Source organism: Engraulis encrasicolus, chromosome 4 (genome assembly GCF_034702125.1).
Source record: "Engraulis encrasicolus isolate BLACKSEA-1 chromosome 4, IST_EnEncr_1.0, whole genome shotgun sequence".
NCBI lineage: Eukaryota > Metazoa > Chordata > Actinopteri > Clupeiformes > Engraulidae > Engraulis > Engraulis encrasicolus.
In genome coordinates, this window is record NC_085860.1 from 31,223,460 (window position 1) to 31,246,461 (window position 23,002).

General features: G+C 43.8%; 2 protein-coding genes across 3 annotated transcripts; one reads left to right on the plus strand and one right to left on the minus strand.

The window, feature by feature from the left end:
* Positions 1–193: 193 nt before the first annotated feature.
* svip (small VCP interacting protein) lies at positions 194–14,556 on the minus strand. 2 transcript variants are annotated; one of them, XM_063197190.1, is made up of 5 exons: positions 14,414–14,556; positions 13,923–13,986; positions 11,833–11,883; positions 3,640–3,756; positions 194–821 (listed from the first exon to the last, which is right to left on the minus strand). In XM_063197190.1, the coding sequence occupies exons 1-5, from the start codon at positions 14,434–14,436 to the stop codon at positions 807–809; spliced, it is 270 nt and encodes an 89-aa protein (XP_063053260.1). In that variant the 5' UTR covers positions 14,437–14,556; the 3' UTR covers positions 194–806. The 2 variants fall into 2 exon arrangements, with proteins under 2 accessions (XP_063053260.1, XP_063053261.1); XM_063197191.1 differs by having other exon boundaries at positions 13,923–14,556.
* Positions 10,900–22,910, plus strand: bend7 (BEN domain containing 7). Its single transcript, XM_063197817.1, has 9 exons — positions 10,900–10,937; positions 15,818–15,882; positions 16,441–16,515; positions 16,688–16,996; positions 18,775–18,915; positions 20,310–20,623; positions 21,836–22,061; positions 22,528–22,647; positions 22,906–22,910. The coding sequence occupies exons 2-9, from the start codon at positions 15,819–15,821 to the stop codon at positions 22,908–22,910; spliced, it is 1,254 nt and encodes a 417-aa protein (XP_063053887.1). The 5' UTR covers positions 10,900–10,937; position 15,818.
* Positions 22,911–23,002: the final 92 nt, after the last annotated feature.

Consider the following 23,002-nt stretch of genomic DNA (forward strand, 5'->3'; position numbering starts at 1 on the left):
AACAGAGACAAAATAAGTTACATTGCACTATGAAATAATAACACCAACGACAATCAAAGCATCTGGTCTCGTACCCAAATGAGCTCTGAATAGTCTAAGGCTTGACACAACGCGTTTTCCTACGGTAACTGAGCTACATGTGATAACCAAACCCATGCTAAATCAACTTTGAAAAAAACCTCATCAGACAAGCTCAAAAGCATTCAAACCAATGTGTTGTGACAAAAAGCACCATTGCACAGTACATTTGAAAGTGGATTGTGTGTATGCATGTATGAATGTGCATTTGTTCATGTGTGCATGTGAATGAGTGTGTAAATTAGAGTAACAAAGCCGGCTGAATTTCAATTACACAGCAGTGAACTGTGATATTGACAGACAGTAGTTATGCTCAGCCAATATTTCTTCACTGAGCAGCAAGCAGAGCACAATTGTTTTTTCAGCCTGCGAACAGTTACCTTCAGTTGCTCTGACATCCCATTGGCCGGTGCACTTGGCAATCAAAGACACAGGGCGTGTCCATGGAGGCACTCCGTCCAATCAAGAGGCAAATGGCAAGTAATCACGCTTGTAATCCAGCTTGGCAAGTTCAACATGTTGTCTACACAAACCAACTGACTGATAAGCTTGCATATGAAGACTAAAACCCTACACGGACAACAGAACAGAAAACACACGAAAACAAAAACAAACAAAAGAAGGAAAGAAAATCACTCCCTAGTTGACTTCAACACCTGGATCACTTCATATCGGCTGATGATCTTCTAATGTCTTTCTTCAACCACCAGAGGTCTCTCCTCTTTTGGTCAGCCCACTTGCCACTGGAAAACAGACAATGACAGGAATTAGTTTACGTTACGGTATGCAGAGGCGCAGACAAAAACCCAGGGGTGCATTCCTGGAAAATGTAGTTGTTAGCAGTTAGCAAGTAAGTAGGGTAGTTACCAATGGGAAATTGCATTGCAACTAACAGCTAATGTAGTTAGCAACTGCTCTTTCGAGAATTGCACCCCAGCTCTGTAATCCCCTCTGCCTGTGCCTTTCCGAGAGATAAGGTCACCTATTTTACCAACGTGAGGATCTATGTACTGGAAATGTACTTGATAGACTGAAATAGTTGCATTAAATATGTGGAAAGGTTTTTTCCATCTTGGTGGGATTACCACCAACAGTGGCTTCAAAAAGTCTACACACCCCTCTTCAAATGTCAGTTTTTTGTGATGTAAAAAAATGACAGAAAGACAAATAAATTCACAGCTTTTTCCACCTTCAATCTAAACTATTAACCTGTGCAATGCAATAGAGAAACACACATAAAGCTTTAAATGGAAACAATAGAAAGTAAAAAACTTAAATTAACATGGTTGCATAAATATACACACCCTTAACCCATTGACGTCGGATGTTGCATTGCGCAACATTGGCCCTGGCGCCTGGAGCTGCATTGCGCAACATTCAGGCTCATGAGCTTTAAGACAACTTTATTAAAAATCTTTGTCTGATTGAAATGAATGATCACATTACAATGAAAGATAAGGGTCTTAGCGTTTCAATGCAACTTACTGCATGTTTTTATGTGCTTCAGAGGCTGAGATATTTAGGTTTTTATAGGCTGAGGGCAGCTTTTACTAAAAAGGGCTCAGGCACTCAGCACCATTTTTTACAGGTACCTTAGGCGTTAATGGGTTAAATTAATACTTAGTTGCAGCACCTTTGGCTTGTCTGGGCCATTCCAAAACCTCAATATTATTCTGGTGAAGCCATTCTTTTGTAGACTTAGGCGTGTGCTTGGAGAAATTGTCGTTGTGAAAGTTTAGTTCCTCTGCATCTTCACCTTTCTACCAGGGGGCCGAAGGTTTTGTGCCACTACCACGGCCCCTGTGGACATTTTCATAATTCTCTCCTCCATAATGAAGGCCCCAATTACAGCTGAAGAAAAACAGCACAAAAGAACAATGCTGCCACCACCATACCTCATGTTAGGTATGGTGTTATTGGGGTGATGTTTTGTGCCAAATATACCCTTTGGAATTATGAACAAGTTCAATCTCTTGGTAGAGTAAATCTAGCAAAAAATACTTCTGTAATCTCCCAAATGCATGTGAGAAGATATGTTATGGTCAGGTGAAACCGAGGTCGAACATTTTGGGCATAATTCCAAGAGGTATGTTTGGCACAAAAACAACACTACATTGCCAAGGTAACGCCATGCGTAAAGTGAAGCATGGTGGTGGCAGTATCATGCTATGTGACTGTTGTTCTTCTGCTGTAACTGGGGCTTAAGTCAGGGAGGCAGGAATTATGAACAGTTCCACAGGGGCCATTGTAGTGGCACAAAACCTTCTGCCCCCTGATAGAAAGGTGATGATGCGGATGAACGACAATTACCTCAGACACATGCCAAAAATCAACAAAAAATGGCTTCATTAGAATAGGATTGAGGTTTTGGAATGACCCAGACCGAGTTCAGACCTGTATGACACGGAACATCTGTTGGGCGATCTGAGAAGGACTGTGCAGATGAGATGTACTCGCAATCTGTCAGATTTGGAGTGCTTTTGCAAAGATAAGTGGAAAAAAATTGTCACATCAACGTTTGCCATGCTGATAGAGTCTTACACAAAAAAGACTGAGTACTATAATAGAAGAAAAGGTGCTGCAACAAGGTATTAGTTTAAGGGTGTGCATATTTATGCAACCATGTTAATTTAAGTTTTTTTATTTTCTATTCTTTCCCTTTAAAGCAGTGATTCTCAAAGTGTGGTCCGGGGACCACTGGTGGTCCGCGACAGAGCTAAGGTGGTCCTCGAGGGGATTTTTACTTTTCCAAGACGAGCTAGCAGTCGGCAATATTTGTAACATTATTACACAGCTAAACATAGCTTCACCACAATAAGACAGGCTAGTAATATGAATAAAATCTGCATTAAAATTACTAGCGTCAAATTAGCACCTGTCAACTGACAATTGACAGGTGGTCCCTGAACAATTTTTGGGGGAAAAAGTGGTCCTTGGTCTGAACTTTGAGAACCACTGCTTTAAAGCTTTGGGTTTGTTTTTCAACTGCATTGTGCAGGATAATAGTTTAGATTTAAGTGGGAAAAGTTGTGAAATTATTTGTCTTTCTGTCATTTTTTTACATGAAAAAAACCTGGAATTTGAACAGGAGTGTGTAGACTTTTGGGAGGCACTGTATGTACAGGGGAAAAACATGAATAACAGCAGCACTTTACAGTACTGTAGAGTGCACACCTACACAGAGCCAGCTAACACCAGCCTCAATATCTTACCAGCTTGAGAACCATTGTGCAGACCAACATAGTGCTTTGCATTCAGACTGACATTCATGCATTTGTTTGTACACTAACCAACAAACAAACAAACAAACAACACCAGCAAAAAAGCATCTTTGGCGGAGGTAATTACTGTGTAAAGAGGAGTAATACATTGGATAGTGGACAGAATAGTCCATAGAGGAGATGGAGAGAAGAGCACTCGCCCATACATAGCAAGCCCTCCCCACCCCCCGACATGAAATAATACTGTAGGCATGAATTACATAATTACAGGGTAAAGATGAACAGATTGGATAATGGACAGAATACAGAGAAGAGGTAGAGAGAAGAGAAGAGTGCTGACCCGTAGCCCTCCTCCCCCCGACGTGGAGGAGCTCATCATGGCCTGCTTCTCCATTTCTTCTTGTTGCCTTTTTTTCCTTTCGACTGCTTCCGGGTTTTTGATTCCCCTGCCGGAGCTCTGGGAGGCAGGAAAGGTGGGGGACATAAGCGTCACAGGAGGGAGAGGTGGGGAGATACAGAGGGGGGCATACATACGCGTCACTAATGCTTCGTTCAGGTAACTTCAGGTGACCATACCACCTCAGAGGGTTATATGTGGCACGCATGCCTGCCTGCACACATGCACGCGTACCAGGAGTACAGGTGGATCAGTGTCACACTAATATGACTTACAAATGGGGGAGTTTCATTCTTTCATTCATTCATTCATTCATTCATTCATTCATTCATTCATTCATTCATTCATTCATTCATGTGCACTGAGAATTGTACAGTCTTTTACACAAGGACTTTGTACATTTTTCAGCTTTGGACACAAAATGTAAAAGCATTAGCCACTGAGCAAGTCTTTCTTTTTATTCAATTTAGCTTGGGAGTTTTATTAGGCTTAAATAGGATTGATATTCCCTCATGTATTATAGTATGACGTAAAATGTAATTACAATACTTCACCACAACCTTGGCGTCCATACCAGAAGTCCAGGGACTGACCCAATGCCAATTCTGGATTCCTACCCTCCATAACTCTTGCATAATTACTTTCTAATATTCCATCCAGTCTAAGGGGGAAAATGAGGCCGGGGAAAAAAACGTACAGCCAGACAGACCGACTGACTGACTGACAGACAAATAGATCAAAAGACAGGCAGACCAACAGACTTTATTGATCCCAAGCTGACAGGGGTTGAGGCTAAATGAAATGAATGTAGTGATGTTATCTGGATCTAAATGGCTAAGCGTTGCCAGCTCAGTTCAATCAGTCTCTCTCTCTCTCAGTCTCTCTCTCAAGCTGAACTGCTGACTCATAGCCGTGACTAACAATGAGGTGTCACAGCTCTGAGTAAACACACACACACTACTGCCTCTGCCCCTGAGCGAGCGAGCGAGCGCGCACACACACACACACACTACTGCCTCTGCCTCCCCTGAGTGAGCGTGCGCACACACAAACACACACACACACACACACACACGCGCACACACACACGCACACACAGAAACACACACACACACACACGCACGCACGCACGCACGCACGCGCTCACACACACATAAAGCAACTGCCTCTGCTTCTGCTGCCGCCGGCCGCCACAGTATAAACACCCACGCCGTTATCATTTCTGCTTTACGGCACCGTTTGCATTGTAAAACACCCAGAACCTAAGCTTGCCATGGCAGCTGAACTATTTCAAACATAGCATAGTCTACACAATATCTTCAATAGGACCTAGGCATACTGTATGTCATCTCACGATACACGAGAAAATAAAACTAAGTAATAACAAAAAAGGTTGATAAAAGAACTGGGATGTAGTTCAAGTAGCATGATAGGATGTTTCATGAATGATGCGTCCTTTCTGCACAACGCAAAGCCTATTTCATAATAATCTCACAGGCTCCACAAAATCTGGGAGGGTTTTAATTATTCAGTTAACAATTTCAGTGGCTCTGTCTCCTCCCTATGACTCACATTATTCGTGATGTTTACATAATGATTGCTACAGTCATGCTCTTAGTGAGATCTACTAACTTCACCTTGCCATGCACCCCTTGGTTCATTTTTATTATCCGATTTGTTTTATAATGGGTGGTTTTAATCCTGTTTTGCCTCAGCAACAGGTACAGCCCTTGAACAGGTACCGCCCAACTATGAATCTTCAGCCTACTCACGTGTCTGTACATAACTCTGCTGACTGATCATGTCTAACAAGTCACCATAAGCCACCTTCCATATTATCAAGTGTAAAATGTCTTAGTAACTCCAAACCATAACAAGCAGGACTGTCTGGAGAGGTACATGAGACACACACACACACACACACACACACACACACACACACACACACACACACACACACACACACACACACACACACACACACACACACACACACACACACACACACACACACACACACACACACACACACACACACACACACTGACTATGTTAAATAACACTCTGTGTTTATTAGTACTGCCTGCCATCTGGACTCTACTGCTATATATGGCCAATATCAAACCTCCATGTCCTCACAGAGCGATCACACAGACAGTTAAACACACACATTTAATCAGTCAGAGCAAAGGAGGACAGTCAGTGCGAATGACCTGGAAGGTGCCCAGTGGAAGAGTTTTAAACAATCTTGGGCACTGAAGTGGCTGATGGTCCACAAAGGGCCATTAAGGGTTTTTATGAGTGCGCTACAAGATAAGTAAGCTATGTCTAATGGCCTACATTGTTTCCACTTAGTATTGAACCATGCAGTCTTTTGTTTATCCCTTAGTTTCAAGATTCAAGATTCAAGTTTATTACGTCTTATTATAGGTTTGAAGCCTATAAAGAGTAAAAATTGTTGTGTTTTTTCTAGTGTCCTCAAAAAGATTTTAAAAAGAAAAATAGAATAAAAAGAGGGGGGGGGGTGGAAAAAAGTGCAAAGAAAGTGCCTTGTTGTCTTCAGCATGAATTCAGTAATCTTATTGCTTGGTGGAAGAAACTACTTTGGAGTCTGGTAGTATGAGATTTCAGGCTTCTGTACCGTTTCCCAGATGGTAACATAGTAAACAGTCCATGGTTGGGGTGACTAGGATCAGCCAAGATTTTCTTTGCCTTCCTGATGCTCCTTCCCTCAAATAGCTCCAGTATGGAGGGTAAGTCACAGCCGCATATATTCTGAGCTGTACGCACAACCCTCTGAAGAGCTCTCCTGTTGGCTTGAGAGCAGTTCCCATACCATGCAGTAATGGTCCCCGTCAGAATGCTCTCAATGGTGCCTCTGTAAAACGACCTCAGGATCTTGGGTCTCATCCCAAATTTTCTCAATCGTCTGAGGTGGTACAGACGTTGCTGGCTTTTTTTAACAATGCACTGTGTGTGACTGTCCCAGGTGAGGTCCTCTGAGATGGTAACGCCAAGGAATTTAAAGTCTCTCACCCTCTCCACTGTCTCACCATTGATGTTAGTGGTTTCAAACTGGTGTTCTTTCCTCCTGAAGTCAACTATTAATTCTTTTGTCTTGGACACATTCAGAGACAAGTTGTTTCCTCTACACCACTCCATGAGGTTGTTTATTTCTTCCCTGTAGGCTGTTTCATCATTGTTTGAGATTAAACCGATAACAGTGGTATCATCTGCAAACTTGATGATGGTGTTGTTGTTGTGTATAGCCACACAGTCATGCGTATATAGAGAGTAGAGGAGAGGGCTCAGAACGCAACCTTGCGGAGCTCCCGTGCTGATGGTCAAGGAGGATGATGTGATGGAGCCCATTCTCACCACCTGTATCCGTGCTGAGAGGAAGTCTAGTATCCAGCTGCAAAGGCCACTGTGAATTCCTAGACTCCGGAGTTTGTCGTCGAGTATGCTGGGGACAATGGTGTTAAAGGCTGAACTGTAGTCCACAAACAGCATCCTTACATAGGTGTCTTTTTTCTCCAGGTGTGTTAGGGAGGTGTGCAGTGCGCTGGTGATGGCATCATCAGTTGATCTGTTTTGTCTGTAGGCAAACTGGTGACAGTCAAGCGTAGGTGGAATCATTTCGCAGATGATGTTCTTCACAAGCCTTTCAAAACATTTACTCACGATGGGGGTGAGGGCTACAGGTCGCCAATCGTTCAAGCTGGTGATTTGGTTTTTCTTAGGCACTGGAACAATGATAGATGACTTAAAGCTGCTTGGCACCACACACATGGACAGGGAGAAGTTGAAGATGTCTGTAAACACACCAGCCAGTTGCTCTGAACACACTTTGATTACACGGCCTGGAATCCCATCAGGTCCTGCTGCTTTCCGAATGTTGACTTGTTTGAAGGATTTCTGCACATCAGACACTGTGAGCATTAGGCCTGGGTCAGAGAAGTGAGAAAAGGAGGGGGCTCTTACTGGAGGTTTGGTGTTGACCTCAAAACGTGTATAGAACTGGTTCAGCTCGTCTGCAAGTGAGGGATGAGAGACTTGGATGTTGGATTTTTTCCCCTTCAGATCTGAAATCATGTGCAGTCCCTGCCACATATTCCTTCTGTCTTGCTTGCTTACATCGAGTAAGTTATTCTTCATCTCTATTTCTTTTACATATGTACAGCACGTCCCTCTCTCCTTCTATCTCTCTCTCCATCTCTCTCTCTATCACACGCAAACACTCAAACACACACACACCACAGCTGGGTCTGCAGAGCCTCAACATACCACATGCTTCAAAGACGTGTGAGGAATGCAGAGCTCATGTGAGGTGGTGCTGGCTAATGCATTACATACAGCACACCAGGCTCTAGGCCACTATGGCATACAGCTGTAACGCAGCAGAGGCAGAGGGGCTCTTAGCGGCCATTTAGCCATTGTGTTAGCCTCACACTCAGATGAACCAAAGAAGTATGTCTAATGCAGGGGGCGTTAGGGAGCCCTTGGGAGCGTTGAGAGGGATACAGCTGAGAGCTTTTATGAATAACTAAACATTTGTTTGTGTCTTGTGGTGCCCCTCTCACTGGTCAAAAGTGGTTGGTGCCCCTGGGCACTGTGCTGCTGGCCCTTATGGATAATCCGGCCCTGGCTGAGGGGTGCTGCTTATTTGCAATTGGGGGGCATTAGTCTATTATATTTTTAAAAAAACTTATGATGAGTTTAAAGGGGCGTTTGTTCAAAAAAGGTTGAGAAGCACTGGTCTAATGGCACTAACCCACATCACCTTGACCATTACGGGTGAACTTGATGGGAAGTCACCACTTTTTGCTTTATGACTGAGCTGTGTCGTGCCAAATCGAAAAGCAAAAAGTAACGACAGAGTCGAGCTTTAGGCCTACCAGAAAAACGGCAGTGGAAAAGAGCCTTTAGAGAGTGGCAAAGATACAGTGAGATAGTGGTGATGGTTCACAAAGCAAAAACGGCAAACCTTTCTTTGTCTGCGCATCACTATGTTTATCGCGGTGCAGTCAGTGTGTTAGAGGCGAGCTGGGGAAAAGTGTGAAGCCTTGACCAAGCCAACTCTTCAGGGTCAGAGGTAAAACCTCAGTGAATGGAAAAACAGCAGAAGATCCAGAGTGACGCTGGCACATTTCTGTGAAGTGAGTGGAAGCAGGAGTGGGCCTGGGTGACTGAAAATGCAGGGTGGTGATATAACCAGCAGACGCTAGCTCATCTCCATCTGAGGAAGGAGGAGAAACAAAGAGCACCGTCTATGATTCAAGATTCAAGATTCCAGATTAGTTTATTACGTCTTATTATAGGTTTGAAGCCTATAAAGAGTAAAAATTGTTGTGTTTTTTTGTGTCCTCAAAAAGATTAAAAAAAAAAAAAAAAAAAAGAAGGGGGGGGGGGGGGGTGGTGGAAAAAAGTGCAAAGAAAGTGCCTTGTTGTCTTCAGCATGAATTCAGTAATCTAACTGCTTGGTGGAAGAAACTACTTTGGAGTCTGGTAGTGTGAGATTTGAGTATGAGACGCTGTGTGTGAGCGTGAGTATATACCGGTACTATATGGAGCACGGCGAGGAACTGTGGTAGTGTGTCAGGAGAGGAAAGAGGCTCAGGCAGGATGACAGCAGTGAACCCGAAGGGGCTGCCTGGCTGAGAGCAGTTTGTACTGCTGCACTACTCCTTGAGCTGCTGTTGTGTGGAGAGTGTGTGGAGTTAGTCCAGAGAAGAGAGACACAGCAGCCTGGTGCCACAAGTGGGCCAGATCTGGCACAGAAACGAGAGGCACAGTGTGTAAATGAAAGTGTGGAGCACACGAAGCAACTGTGGAGTTAGAGGCAGAGGCCGGTGCCAGATGTGGCCTGGAAGCGGCCTGGCTGTGGGCCATCAGTCACCCAGAAGTGGGCCTCATCTGGATGAGAGCCGTCCGAAAGCAGCCCGCACTACTTACGAATGGGCGGCTCTGTGCTGGCGGGCACGGCGCAGTCTCAGCAGGAGGTATCTCTGTGGCACAGAGGCGATAAACAAAAAGAGTCTGGCAGGTTGGAACAGAACATACCACAGCCTCGGGGTCAGGGGTCCGCGGGACAGCACATCGCAGCCACACCACATGCACAGTCAAGTGCACAGAGATAAGACAGACGGAATAACATGAACTAATCGTCATAGAGAGTCCAAACATGGGCATGTATTAAAAGAACACGGTAGGTCAGACAGAAGAGGGTGGAACATCTTCACAGAAGATACAAATAGAGATGTCTAAGAAGTAGAAAAATAACATTTGTGTGTTTCTGTGGCTGCATGTGAAAGCATATTGATGTCAGTGATTTTTAGTTTGCAATCCAGTGGCCCCTAGCTATACTTGTCATGTGCTCACATTCATGAAGACAGACCCTCCTCAAAAGCAGAAAGGAAGCTGTGCAGGACTAACTGTGAGAGTGATGTGTGAAATAGCAGCTGATGCAAGTCGTGTGTTGTGGCTGTGAGTTTATCATGAAAAAGGGCTAGTCCAAAACACATCATTGGCCTTAGAAGAAGGATGTCTGCGCTTCAGCCTTTGTGCTGCTCACAGTCGAAGACAGACTGGGTTACCTCTCAGTGACTAGACCCAGGAATGATCACAGAGGGGTTTTTTTTGGTACACAAAGTGACTGAGGAAGACACAGGTGCGTCGAAACAAAATAAAAATACTCTTAAAAAGTATGCTGAGTGCTCCGATGATGCCTGGGTCTAGTCGCTGTGAAGTAGCCCAGTCTGCATTGACACTTCCTTAACCCCTAGCAAACGCATGGAAGCATGATAGCATCGTCTCATTTGAACAACAGAGAGTCTCCTCAATCTTTCCAACGCACTAAAATACGGTTAGGGTCAAGGCACCAACGCAAATGCAGAAGTGTTTGTCACCCATTAGGAGTTGATGAATCCTTGAAACAATGCCCAAGGCATTATTTAAAAATTGAACAAAAATCTTCATCAATCATTTTAAGCCAATTACAGTGAAAGCTGAGAAGAGCGAAGGGGAACAGAGGGAATACATGGAATGTCCGTTTCTCGTTCAAAACAAACATAACCCTACACAACCAGTTCCTTAACCAGCCCCTTAAACAAATGTTTGCCGACTCAACAATAATACACAATATGGCTGCCATGTCTGTCATCCCACAGCTGCTTGATATGCATATTCCAGTACAGTCTCTTGGGGATACAGAAACATACTTACAAAATCAGGCTATTTGGGTTCTATAAACTCAAATCGCACAACCAACGCAAATAAATAAAATGTAATAATAATCCTCTGCCTGTTCTTGGGTGTGATGGCTTTTGCCCCGAGACACTCAGTCCTACAGCTTTTGTCTGAGGCAAGAAATATCCAGGAAAGTGAACAAAGACAGGAAACAACAGAAAAGGGCTGCACTCCTCAGTAGAAATTATAAGACAGAAAAGGTCTTGGAGACTTGTTAATGAGTAGACCTTTCTGGATGTGCCTGTTCTCACCATTGCTCCTGTCTCAATGACATTTTGTCTGGCCAATTCTCAGAGTGCAAGCCTTTTCTGACAATCTTTAACAAAGAGGTGGCAGCACCTTTACTCTTTTACTCAACTGTAATGTCCACCTCTTCACACACAACTTTGCTTGGTCAGATGGTGAGACCACCATATCGACCATTAAGTAGGCTGTCCAGCTGCCTATTCTACACATAACTTAGATCAAATACTAAGGCCCTAGTGACTGACCATTAACTAGTAGGATGTCCACATTTATTCTACACACAGCCTTCCTAGTTCAAACAACGAGACCATATAATAGTAAAAATTAGCAGGGACGGACAAACTGGATTAAGAAAGCAAACGTCATGCCAGATTTCAGTAATTAGCTCATCAACGTGGCTGAGGGAATGTAGTTATTAGGATCAGCTGGTTCATTAAATTGGCTGAAGCAAACACGTAGTAGGGGTTTTACTGTCTGAGGCTGGGATGTCCGCCCGCCCCTGACCATTAGTGCAGCATTAGTGTAGTGGGCGGTGGGTGTGAGTCTGTGGGGCAGCAGGAGCAGCAGCAGATGGGTGGGTGATGACAGGGGAGAGCTAGAGGAGATGGGCACATGGGAACACCTGGCCTGGCCTTCACTTACCTCCTTCTGCCTCTTTTCAGCCGCTTCCGCTAGCTGTCGTCTCCTAGTTTCCTGTGACAGAGAGAGAGAGAGCGAGAGAGAGCGAGAGAGAGAGAGAGAGAGAGAGCGAGAGAGAGCGAGAGAGAGAGAGAGAGAGAGAAAGAAAGAGAAATATCACCAGAGACATAAAAACAAATCATAAAAAGCACATTACATTATTATTACATTACCGGTACATTGCATTTGGCAGACACTTTATAACCAAAGCGACTTTCAAAACCATAGCATATCCTTATCTTCACTTTGATAATGGTAAATGATATACTACCACTGACAGGAGTGTAGTAAATTTCAACACGAACCCACACAAATGTGTCCCCAGACCATTTCCCTGTCTTAATGGGGTCATAACACATAAACACACAAACGAACACGCACGCACACACAAACGAACATGCACGCACGCAACTGCCTCCAACGCACGCCCGCCCGCACGCACGCCCGCCCTCACGCACGCACGCACGCACGCACGCACTTGTGACACAGTGCCCTTTGGTTTCAGCACGTAGCACTACCTCATTATCTTCTGTACCACCACTCACCACTTCCTACCTATGACTGTAGCATGCCTGTACGTAATATTAACAGAGAAATGGCCTTCAGGTGGTGGCAGTGCCTTGCAGCAGACTAATGATGCAGAGCAATGGTTCCCAAACAAGGGTACATAAGCACACAGCAGGGAATATGTGGGGAAAATGTAATGATAACAAATGCATGGCATATAGTCACATGGGATTAGGAAGAGATCAAAAGCTTGAGAGTACTCATGGTATGACAACTGCCTGATTATCATCAACTTTCAAATCTCGTACCGAGATGTTGGTCTGACCAAGAGGATGAGGAATAACGTTTCCCAAACGCCCTAACTAACCCGCCTCCCTCGGCTTGCTACTGGTCGAGGCCAAAAAAGGCTGTGCCGAAGACCAAACATTTTTATTCCCAATAAGACGTCTCTGCTCAAACTAGTCACTGCCTTGAACACGCCTCTACTCAGGGCCATTGGAAGTTGATTGCTTCCCGACAAAGTGGGTGGAGTTCCAGATTTCTCCGGAACTCAGAAACTAGTATATTTGTATTGCTCCTGGCCTGACTAGAGGCAACGTTGAAGGTGTTGCATACCTTGGAAGGCGTAGCCGGGCTAGTATGACATTCTTAGGGGGTATGCAAAATAAAATAGCCTGAGAAACACTGATGTGGAGTACTCCAACTCTCTCCTCGTATTAGCCCAAGTTCCATAGATAGGTAGGTTGAGGTTAAGGTGAGGGTTAGGCGGGAGATTATCACAATGTGCACACACAGAGCTCAGCAGATTGTTCGAAACCTCACTTTGTCATCCTTGACATGAGAGTAGTAACAACGTAAGGATTCCCTATTCATTATCAGACGTATAACCACCAGAATGAAATGCTCATCCATTCTTACCTGAATATGAAATGTGAGTGGGCCATTCAAGGGCACTGATTGTATCAATTCAAATCTGTAAATAGGCTGTGCCTCCTGTCATTGTATCCCTCGCCTACCACATAATGATAGGGATAGTATGTAGATAAGGAGAGGAGAATGACCACATGATGTGAAACAATAAACAAGAAATGTTATTGTTATGTTATCTCCTTCCTGCTTTCATGATTGCATAAACAAACTGTTCATTTACCACTCCCATTCACTTTCCAATGACTTAGACCTACTAATAGGCTACTCCCATACTTTTTTTTCGAATTTCCTGAAAATTGCATTTATTTAAAATTAGATTAACACCACGCCTAAACAGAGCTACATTAGCAGTTTGGATATGCATAACAGGTCACTGGCAGAAAAAGAAAACACATGCTGAATTGCCTTGTGGACTCAATAGCCCTGCCCTGACTGATATCTAGCTGTATTTTTGGACCTCCCCACAGGGAGTAGCATACTGGATAGCTCTTGTATGACAAAAATGATAGGTGTGATGTGACAGGTGTGATTATATGTAATGGTGTAGGTCTATCTTCTGTTAAGTAGAAATGCTCTATACAAAGACGCACATTGCCATCTTTACATAGAAAACTTACTGGATCTGGCGTCTCCACCGCGTCCTCGCCAGCTCCACCCAGACAGGGAAGGCACATTCCCATACTTGGTTATTCCCAAAATGTGGTCGGTGTTTAAAATGACAACACAAATGGCCGATTTGAAATATGACAAGGAAACTGTCTACGAGTAGAACTAGACTAGGCTATTCAACTGCCAACTTCAAGCCACTAAAACAGCCAAATAGCTACAGCCAAAAGGCATTAGGAAACGCCTTTACGTTCCTCACTCCTAAAAGAGCATGTCTGCTGCCACAGCACCGACAACCACTTTCCTCGTCGGTGTTTCTGTTTACAACGCAGCTAATTAATACTTTCTTTAATGCTAAATTGTGCCAGCTAGTAAGAGCGAAAACTAGGCTGGCTGGACTAGGCTAGTGCTCTGAAGCCGACACCTCATAAGCTCACTGGAAAGCACTAGCTAGACAACTGCAAGCGAGTCTATCTATTTATTTAAAACCACAGAAGCAAACCTCTTATTTACGCGCCACGGCATCTGTGACTGTATAAAAGTAAAGTCTCTGATGAAGTCGAGAGGTCTCTTTGCCAGAAAACACAGATTATTCTAACTCCTCTGTAAAATAGGCGGACAGTGTAGTGGACTCCTCTCACAGCCTCTGTGTTGTTTATATTCCGTTATACGACAATCTATTACCAAGCATACCCCCTTTAGCACCTCCTTCTGGTCAGGAGTAGCCAAGGCTAAACAGCACTGACAAAGCAGCAAGTGCACTTTTTATTCAATGATAGGCATACTGCTATAACAATGGGCTTAATAATGCACGACTATATTTCAGTCTGCCTCCTAATTATTCTGTTCACAAATAAACTGTTTTGATCTAGCATATTTTGTTCTCCTTCAATTGCAGTAATAACGGATGGAGACTCCACAAGAGTGCGCTCTAATCTTTTTCAAGCTGCGTAATTGCCTATGTAGGCTACATTTCACATTACCAATAATTGGGATTGCAGTATCTTAGCTTTTTTGTTATGTAGCCTATGTTTGTTTTATGTTAGCCTGGGAAAGAACATTCTTCTATGTACATGCAGACAATTTTGGTAAGGCATGCACCCAGAGGCGATTAGAAGGTCAGATGGGGCCCCAAGCGAAAATGCAAAAGAATGAGCATTTGAACCAAAATCGCCACTAGTACTGTGGTAAAATGTGGGCTGTTATTCACTATCTAGGGGCTTGGGGGCTCCAAGCGTCTGCCTACTTTGCCTGGTGGCAAGATGCACCTCGCATGCACCCAAACTTAGGCAAACAGTTGGGGAAACAGGGAAATCTCCTGTCTAAAATAACGACCCCCCCTCCCCATCCCTGCAGTGCCATCCCTCTGTTGATTTCAATTTCTTTGATTAGTTGATTTAGTTGTTTATAATTTTCTTGCATGTTTTAAACATGCATAAGCAGCAACAGGCTATACTTTCTGAAGTCAAACTAGTTGAGAGTGAGTCTGAGGAAGCAACCCAGCTGCATCACTCCGTCTCACCACACGCAGCCCTACTCTGAATGCTCATATTTGTGCCCAAAATATTAAGCTACCATCAGGTGGCGCAAAGGAATAGATGTGACGAATTAGTATTAAATCGTTTATTTATTTACATCACCCCATCTCCCCAAAGGACTCAAACTGTTGAACGACGACCGTGCCACCCAGCCGCCCGAAAATTCCTCGAAAGTGAGTCTACAAGTCTGATATTTTGCGAGGGAGGGGGGAAGAGTTGTCTGGGGGATATGGAATAACGTAAATAACGTAATGAAGCGGAGTTTTGGCTGATTAAAGACGGACGCTCGTCCTGCTGAGGATTCGGATCATCGTTGCAAGGTCTTGGCATCAGCTGACACACCTTTTGGACCATTTTTCTGTGGACAGGATGGAGTTTGCAGAGAGGAGACGGAGCAGAAAATCTCAAAGCTTTAAGCTGATAAATGAGCAAGGTAAGTGAGAGGGCGAGAAGGCAGACAGACGACACGCGTCTGGTACAAGACGCAACGGTGTCTGCGAGCAGATGTTACAGCCTGTAGACAATAGGGCAGCGAGGAATACGTCAGTCCGCGGGATTGCACCTGTAATGTCTTAATAATTACATGCCAGACAGCCACAAGAACAAGCGAAACATAAAAGCAAAATAGAAACTGTTTGCAACAGTCTTCATAATGACATTTTGGTTATTATGAGCTATGATATATAAACGAATTTGATGGCGCCTGACCTCCAAATAACTGAACATTAATGCACGCAGCATGCAGCAAAAGTCTGTAATTGCACAACCACAAAATATTGTCGAATGTTTGTTGTCTGGCTGTGGGTGCTCACTGGTATCTACAGGTGGGGGGTGGAAAATCATGCCCACACAACCCCACCCCACCCCCATAATTTCCCTCAAGCTTTTTACATGTGAAGAAAAAAAACGATACTTGTTTTTTTTTATTAATACAGTATTAAGGTGCCAGCATTTGTGTTATAAGGCTAAAACAATCCACTTTTACTTGCAGAATTGCAGACAGAGTACTTTGACAGGGCTGTGAGCACAGCTGCCAATGGGGACTCCAGAGAATGTGCTAAAGAAGGTCAGACTATTGCAAATCTTTAGTTGGCACATGACAACTCTGTGATGTTTTTGATGCTTTGGTTCTGTTCCAACATTCATATGGTTGCTTATTTGTCGTATGAATAAAGCTTGTTTTACTCTCTCACACCTCAGCATCCTCCTCAAAGTGTCCTAATTCTCTTTTTCACCAGCCTGGTCTGAGGATGAGGGAATGGAGATTAAAAGGCAGATCACTGGTATGATGCGCGTGCTAAACGACAAAGCTGGTCGGGTGTACCAGCGCGTGGGCAGAGAAGGAGAAAACCTGAGGCAGGGCCCCCAAGATGAGCTCCTGAGCTGGGCCTCACAGTCAGCTCTAGACCCCGAGCAGCCCCAGCACAGTAACTGGACCTGCAGCCCCCAGCAGCCCAACATGTCCCTCTCCTCTGGCCAGTACAGCACACGCTCCAAGACACAGAAGATGCTGAACCAGACCAAAGATCTGAGCACCAACGCCAATGGTAGGGTTGGGGATCAAAGTTTAGTGTTGTTGTCATTTTCTTCACATGTAATGGACATGCAAAGGAGCTGAGGATATGTTTCTGTCTTGCGTAGACAGAGACAGGTTAGACATTGAAGACCAAAAAAGAACAGCATAGTAATGAGAGATATTTTGTGATAACCTATCCCAACAGCAGGTGTGTGTGTGCAGGGTGCAGGGTGCGATTTGTCAGAAAACCAGAAAGGGGATTTGTTTAACATGTCAAGCAATATAAATGGAATTATTAATCTGTGATAATTGTGATTAGAATCATGTAGAAAAAGTGGCAATATCAAAACCAGAAGGGGGGCAATCCCCCAGCACCCCCACCCACCCCTACAAATCCCACCCTGTGTGTGTGTGTGTGTGTGTGTGTGTGTGTGTGTGTGTGTGTGTGAGAGAGAGAGAGAGAGAGAGAGAGAGAGAGAGAGAGAGAGAGAGAGAGAGAGAGAGAAAGAAAGAAAGAAAGAAAGAAAGAAAGAAAGAAAGAAAGAAAGAGAGAGAGAGAGAGAGAGAGAGAGAGAGAGAGAGAGAGAGAGAGAGAGAGAGAGAGAGAGAGAGAGAGTGGATGGTGCGTCTATCGGAAAAAAACCTACGTTATGGCAAGGTGAACCGCAGTGCTGCCCTTGGTGCCAGCGAAAAAATGTTACATTGTGATTATTAAATGTGTCTTTTATAAGGAAAGTGCCGCATGTGTATGAGGTGTTGCTAAGTAACCAAGATCTGCTGCAGGAGCGCAGTGTTTTTGTATTTGGGTTATTCTCCTTGGATGTTGATTAGGTGTGTGTGTGTGTGTGTGTGGTCTTGTTATGGTCACAGATATTATCAATGCAGCGTTATAATCAGAGACCCTGGCGGACTGACTTGAGTCATGAAGTAGAGGAAGCAACGCAATTGCTTTCCTTGAATATGACATCAGATGCTGAGTAAATGGACAGAGAGAGAGAGAGATAGAGAGAGAGAGAGAGAGAGAGAGAGAGAGAGAGAGAGAGAGAGAGAGAAGAGGGGGTACTAATATCTGGCCTGGTTGAGTAAATAGGAGAATGTCTAGACAGCTCCTGACAGACAATGTCTCACACTCAGAAGTGTCTGGAGGCTGTGTCACGAGACACCCCCCCCCACACACACCCTCCTCCCCGCCACACACACACATGCACATACACAGACTCAAATGCGGATAGATGTTTCGCTGCCACAATCGGAAACAGATACCAAAGAAAACAAACATGCATCTTCCTCCCTCTGTCTCTGTGCCCCCCCTTCCTCCCCCCCCCTCCACACACACACACAACGAGAGAGAGAAATAGAGAGAGAGAGATAACGAGAGAAAGAGAGATTGTCAACTGTCAATTGTATCTTCTGCCAACATTTTAAGTAATGCATTCACAACAGAGTCCAGTGTCCCTGTCTGCCTTACATACACAGACAGCCAGAGAGAAAAAGGGGCTGCAACTCTAAAGCTGTATGTAACAAGATATTTGTCTCTGTCCAGCAGAAATCTTATATCTCCACAATGTTTTTATTCGTTCTTTATTCATTATAAAATATAAATCAGTACTACTGGTCATGTGATGAATTATTTAATAACCAAATATAGAAATTATTATTTATTTGGAAAATGGTGTTTTATAAGTTAATAAGTAAAAAAACAATGAAAAGTGGAGATATAACATTTCTGCCTGACAGCGACATATTGCTGCATGCAAAAAATCGTCCTGTGATAATTCATGAAATGCTTTGCTGTCGTGTGTCTCGCAGCATGCTCAGAGATGGCAGTCCCTCAGCCGCCAGTGGTCTCAGCTGTGAAGTCCACCTGCTGCACGTGTAACTGCAAGGGCACCCTGCAGGCCATCCTTCTGGAACTGCGCACTATGAGGAAACTCATGCAGACGCAAAAAGGTCACTCCACGCATGTCCACGCACACATGCATGCGTATGGATTTAAACTAACACACACACACACACACATGGAGACTTGAATGGCCAAATAGACCCGCACCATCACCAGCACACATACGGACAGAGGCAGGGAGTTATATCAACATTTAGATCACCACTCTCAGTAAGTTGGGCAGTCATGGGTAAGCGGTTAGGGCATCAGACTTCAGCCCAAAGGTTGCTGGTTCGACTCCCAACCCGCCAGGTTCGTGGGGGGAGTAATTAACCAGTGCTCTCCCCCATCCTCCTCCATGACTGAGGTAACTTGAGCATGGTACCGTCCCGCCGCACTGCTCCCATGGGGCACCATTAGTGCTTGCGGCCTTGCACGGGTGAGGCATAAGTGCAGTTTTGTTGTGTGCAGCTGTGGAGTGCTGTGTTCCCAGGTGGGCGTTCACGGCTTTCACAGTACTGACAAGAATAAACTACTGCAAAATTATAGTAGGCTATTATTATTTGAACTTCTCACCAATTAGGATAAAATATTAGATTATATGACCTGGCTACAACTGTCCTGGTTATATATCCTGGCAAGCCAGACAGTACATGAAAAGTATAGCCTGGCACTGCATCAGATAAGCTGTTGAATCACCAGCTGGCATTCAAATCATGAACATGTAGTTCAAACTGCTCAATTGCAACTAAATTGTTGTGTATAGCATATACCGTACAAGAGTGTATTTACTGTGTAAATAGCCAATGATCATGGCCTTCTTGGCAGTTGGTGTGTATTTAAACCAGGGGTGAGAAACCTTTTTCATTCGAGGGCCACTTCAAATTTTATGAAGTCCTCCAACGGCCATACTATGAACACAAGCCAGGATATTGAAGGCGGCCACCTTTACACCTCACCTTCATTAGGTCCCCTGAAATTGTAATTGTTAATTGTATTGCTTTAAGATTTCTTAACAAAACATGTCATATTTTATGTGAAACTACATTTCCATTACTCTAATATAAGGGTCCCAAACACCAATATCTATCTATTAACTAACCATTAGTTATCCTCAGCCAACTCTAATATAAGGGTCCCAAACCCCAATATTTAAGTATTATTTATCCATTAGTTATGCTTTACTTTTGTATTAAGTAAGTGTTAATTTTGGTCCTTAGTTAAGTATGACCTGATAGCTACTTAACTATTAACTGTGACCTTACTTATCTATTAGTTAAATAATGATATGCTATTAACTTGTAACACAAGGTAATAGTTATCTAATAGTTAAGTAACTGCTTACTAATGATATTGGGTAAGACGGCCTTAAGGGTCTTTAACATAGACATACGTAGGTTCCCCACCCCCGAGTTAACCCTTTCCAGATGCTTGACAGCTACATGTGCTCTGCTCTCTACAGGACCACAGCAGCAGCAGGCGACTCTGAGTGGCACCTGCTCCACTCGTTGCCCGGTGACCAGGAGGCGAGCCCGCAAGAGGAGGCCGGTGCACAGAGTGGCCCCACTCACCACGCCCACCAATGGAGCTGCGGCTGCCGTGCCATCCTCACAGCCGCCCCCTCACAACCCTCCAAACGACCCATCAGTCAATCAGAGGGAGAGCGCTGCTTCAGTTTCAACACCATTTGCTGCAACTCTGCCCGGTCCCGCCTCCATCTATATGACCCCGCCCATTCATCACTACAGTGCGGTCCAGGGGCCAAATGCGTCCGAGGTACAACAGGCATCATGAGCACAAACAACTAGAGAAAAAGAAAACAAATTTGCACGCCGCCCACAAAAAAAACTGAATTTATTTTAAAGAGAGAAATGAAAAGATGCCTGAAGAAGTCCCATGATCAAAATGCTACTCTCTTTATAATAAAATTGAGTATTTTCCAAACTTTTTTCTGTATGTATGCACCTGCTGATAATGCTCTCTTGGATGTGCTCATCCTGTGTTCTCATACTACTCCTGAAGTACAAACAGGTGTAGTAGAGCAGACTAGAGTGGAGTAGAGTAGAGTAGAGTAGAGTGGATCATCCTGATTTCTTCATCATCCTGATATGTGAAATTAGACTCAGAACACTGTTAAAGTTCAATTTCTTGAGTCTGTCTTGTCCGTGTCTGTGCCTCTCCTCGCCGCTTTCCTACCTTTCCTACCTTTAACTATGTGGATATGTTTATTTATGACCATGCATTTTCTTGTGTAAGTAGACCTGGTGTCACAGAGTATGACTGTTGTGTTAATTTAATAGTTAGATAGTAGGACGGAATGCACTAGGCTATATAGGGTAATGTTAAATCTGACTCTGAGAGTTGAATTAATTGAATGAATCAATCACAAGTCATATTTTGAGTCATATCTTACTCTGTTTCATACAGTAGAGTATTTAGTCTAACTCTATAAGGGGCTGTTTATAAGGACGATTGCAAGGGAAAACAACAAAATATTTTATCACAAGTGCCTTTCGTTTACAAGGCTTCTTCCAAAGTGGGGAGTTTTGAAGACAACCCAGGTTGTGTCTCCGTCTAAATGGCCAAAAGCTAAAACATGTTCACTTTATGCACCTTCATGTCACACTTCTCCAGATTTTTGCGTCTTCAGGCCCCGGCAGTGATATTGTTGTGTAAAAGACAGACACTTTCTTTTTTTTTGTTATTTCCACTGGCAATAGTCCTCCTGTAAAAGGCATTGAAAGACGAGGCGGCACGTTTTCGTCTTCTGTTTTTATCGTCACCATATAAACATAGCCTAAGTGTTGAAATAAGACTGCACAATTTACTGTGTATGCAGTTGTGTGCACAGTAAAAAAAAATATTCAGGGTTAATTTAACACCAAAAGGGTCGATTGAACATCATGTAGATTGTATTTGGTCCCACTCTCTAAAGCGTTAAATTAGCACTGCTTTTTTTCCCACTATGTGTCTCTCCTCTGTGTCCAGCCGGAGGTGCAGTTGGCAGAGGACTATGATGTCTTCATCCCCAAGGCCCAGCTGGACTCCATCCTGGTAAACTACACTCGCTCTGGGAGCCTGCTCTTCAGGAAACTGGTGTGTGCCTTCTTTGACGACACCACTCTGGCCAACTCTCTGCCCAATGGCAAGCGGAAGAGGGGCCTGAACGACCACAGGAAGGGACTCGACCAGAACATAGTGGGGGCTATCAAAGGTGGGCATCTGCATGGGCACGATAAAGTGTCAGCTTATAACTAGGGCGGGCATCTGATGGGCACAACAAAGTGTAAGCATAGAACTATTGTTTTATAATATTGTATTTTAATATTACAATGTATTGCAATTACAATATCTTGCCCCCCACTCACTGAACCTATTTGTCTGCATGCTCGACCACAATGTTTTGGGTTGCCTGCTTTTGGCACCAAATATACAACATCAAGTGAATCTAGAATTGGCCAGGGGGCAGGTTGCCATCTCTTATCGCTCTTGTTAATCATGCAACATGGAAAATGAAAGAAAGCCCATGCCCATTCCTCAGGGTACTTCAGTCATGAAGGATGGGGGTTAGTGCAGATTCACATGTTCACATCTTCTGATTCCCACCCTGCTTATGTTATGAGTCTGTGAGAATGTGAATGCCCATGCCTGTATTTGGCTGTGTTTTTGTCCGCATATAGTTTTTACCGAGAAGTATTGCACAGCAAACAGAATTGAGAAGCTTCCAGGAGCCAGGGACTGGGTCCAAATCCTGCAGGACCAAATCAAACTGGCTCGCAGAAGATTAAAAAGAGGTGTGTGTGTGTGTTTGTGTGTGTGTGTGTGTGTATGTGACTACATTTTTTTGTGTTCTTTAAAGGCATTCATACATGGACTTAATTAATATAATTAATACAATTAATATACTTAATACTTAATTAATATAGCCTACCCTAATATCTCATTTTAAATGCTGATGCATAATTAAGAAATCATAGCTCCTGAAAGCTAGGAAATACATACCGTACACCCGACATACATCACAGTGAATGTGTTTCTGGTTTCTTGTTTTGTTTCAGTGTAAAAAAAAAAACTTTGACACATAATTCGCAACTTTTTAGTGAACATTAATGAAACTGCAGCATGTTGGAACATATATAGTATATATATTTCATG

Excerpts from the sequence above, each read along its gene's own strand:
- bend7 (XM_063197817.1), top strand. The coding sequence starts at position 15,819 with ATGGAGTTTGCAGAGAGGAGACGGAGCAGAAAATCTCAAAGCTTTAAG. Across the intron at positions 16,997-18,774 it reads TCTGAGCACCAACGCCAATG|CATGCTCAGAGATGGCAGTC; the intron begins GTAGGGTTGGGG and ends TGTGTCTCGCAG. Across the intron at positions 22,062-22,527 it reads CATAGTGGGGGCTATCAAAG|TTTTTACCGAGAAGTATTGC; the intron begins GTGGGCATCTGC and ends GTCCGCATATAG.
- svip (XM_063197190.1), bottom strand. The coding sequence starts at position 14,436 with ATGCCGTGGCGCGTAAATAAGAG. Across the intron at positions 11,884-13,922 it reads CGGTGGAGACGCCAGATCCA|GAAACTAGGAGACGACAGCT; the intron begins GTAAGTTTTCTA and ends TCTCTGTCACAG. Across the intron at positions 3,757-11,832 it reads CTGAAAAGAGGCAGAAGGAG|AGCTCCGGCAGGGGAATCAA; the intron begins GTAAGTGAAGGC and ends CCTGCCTCCCAG.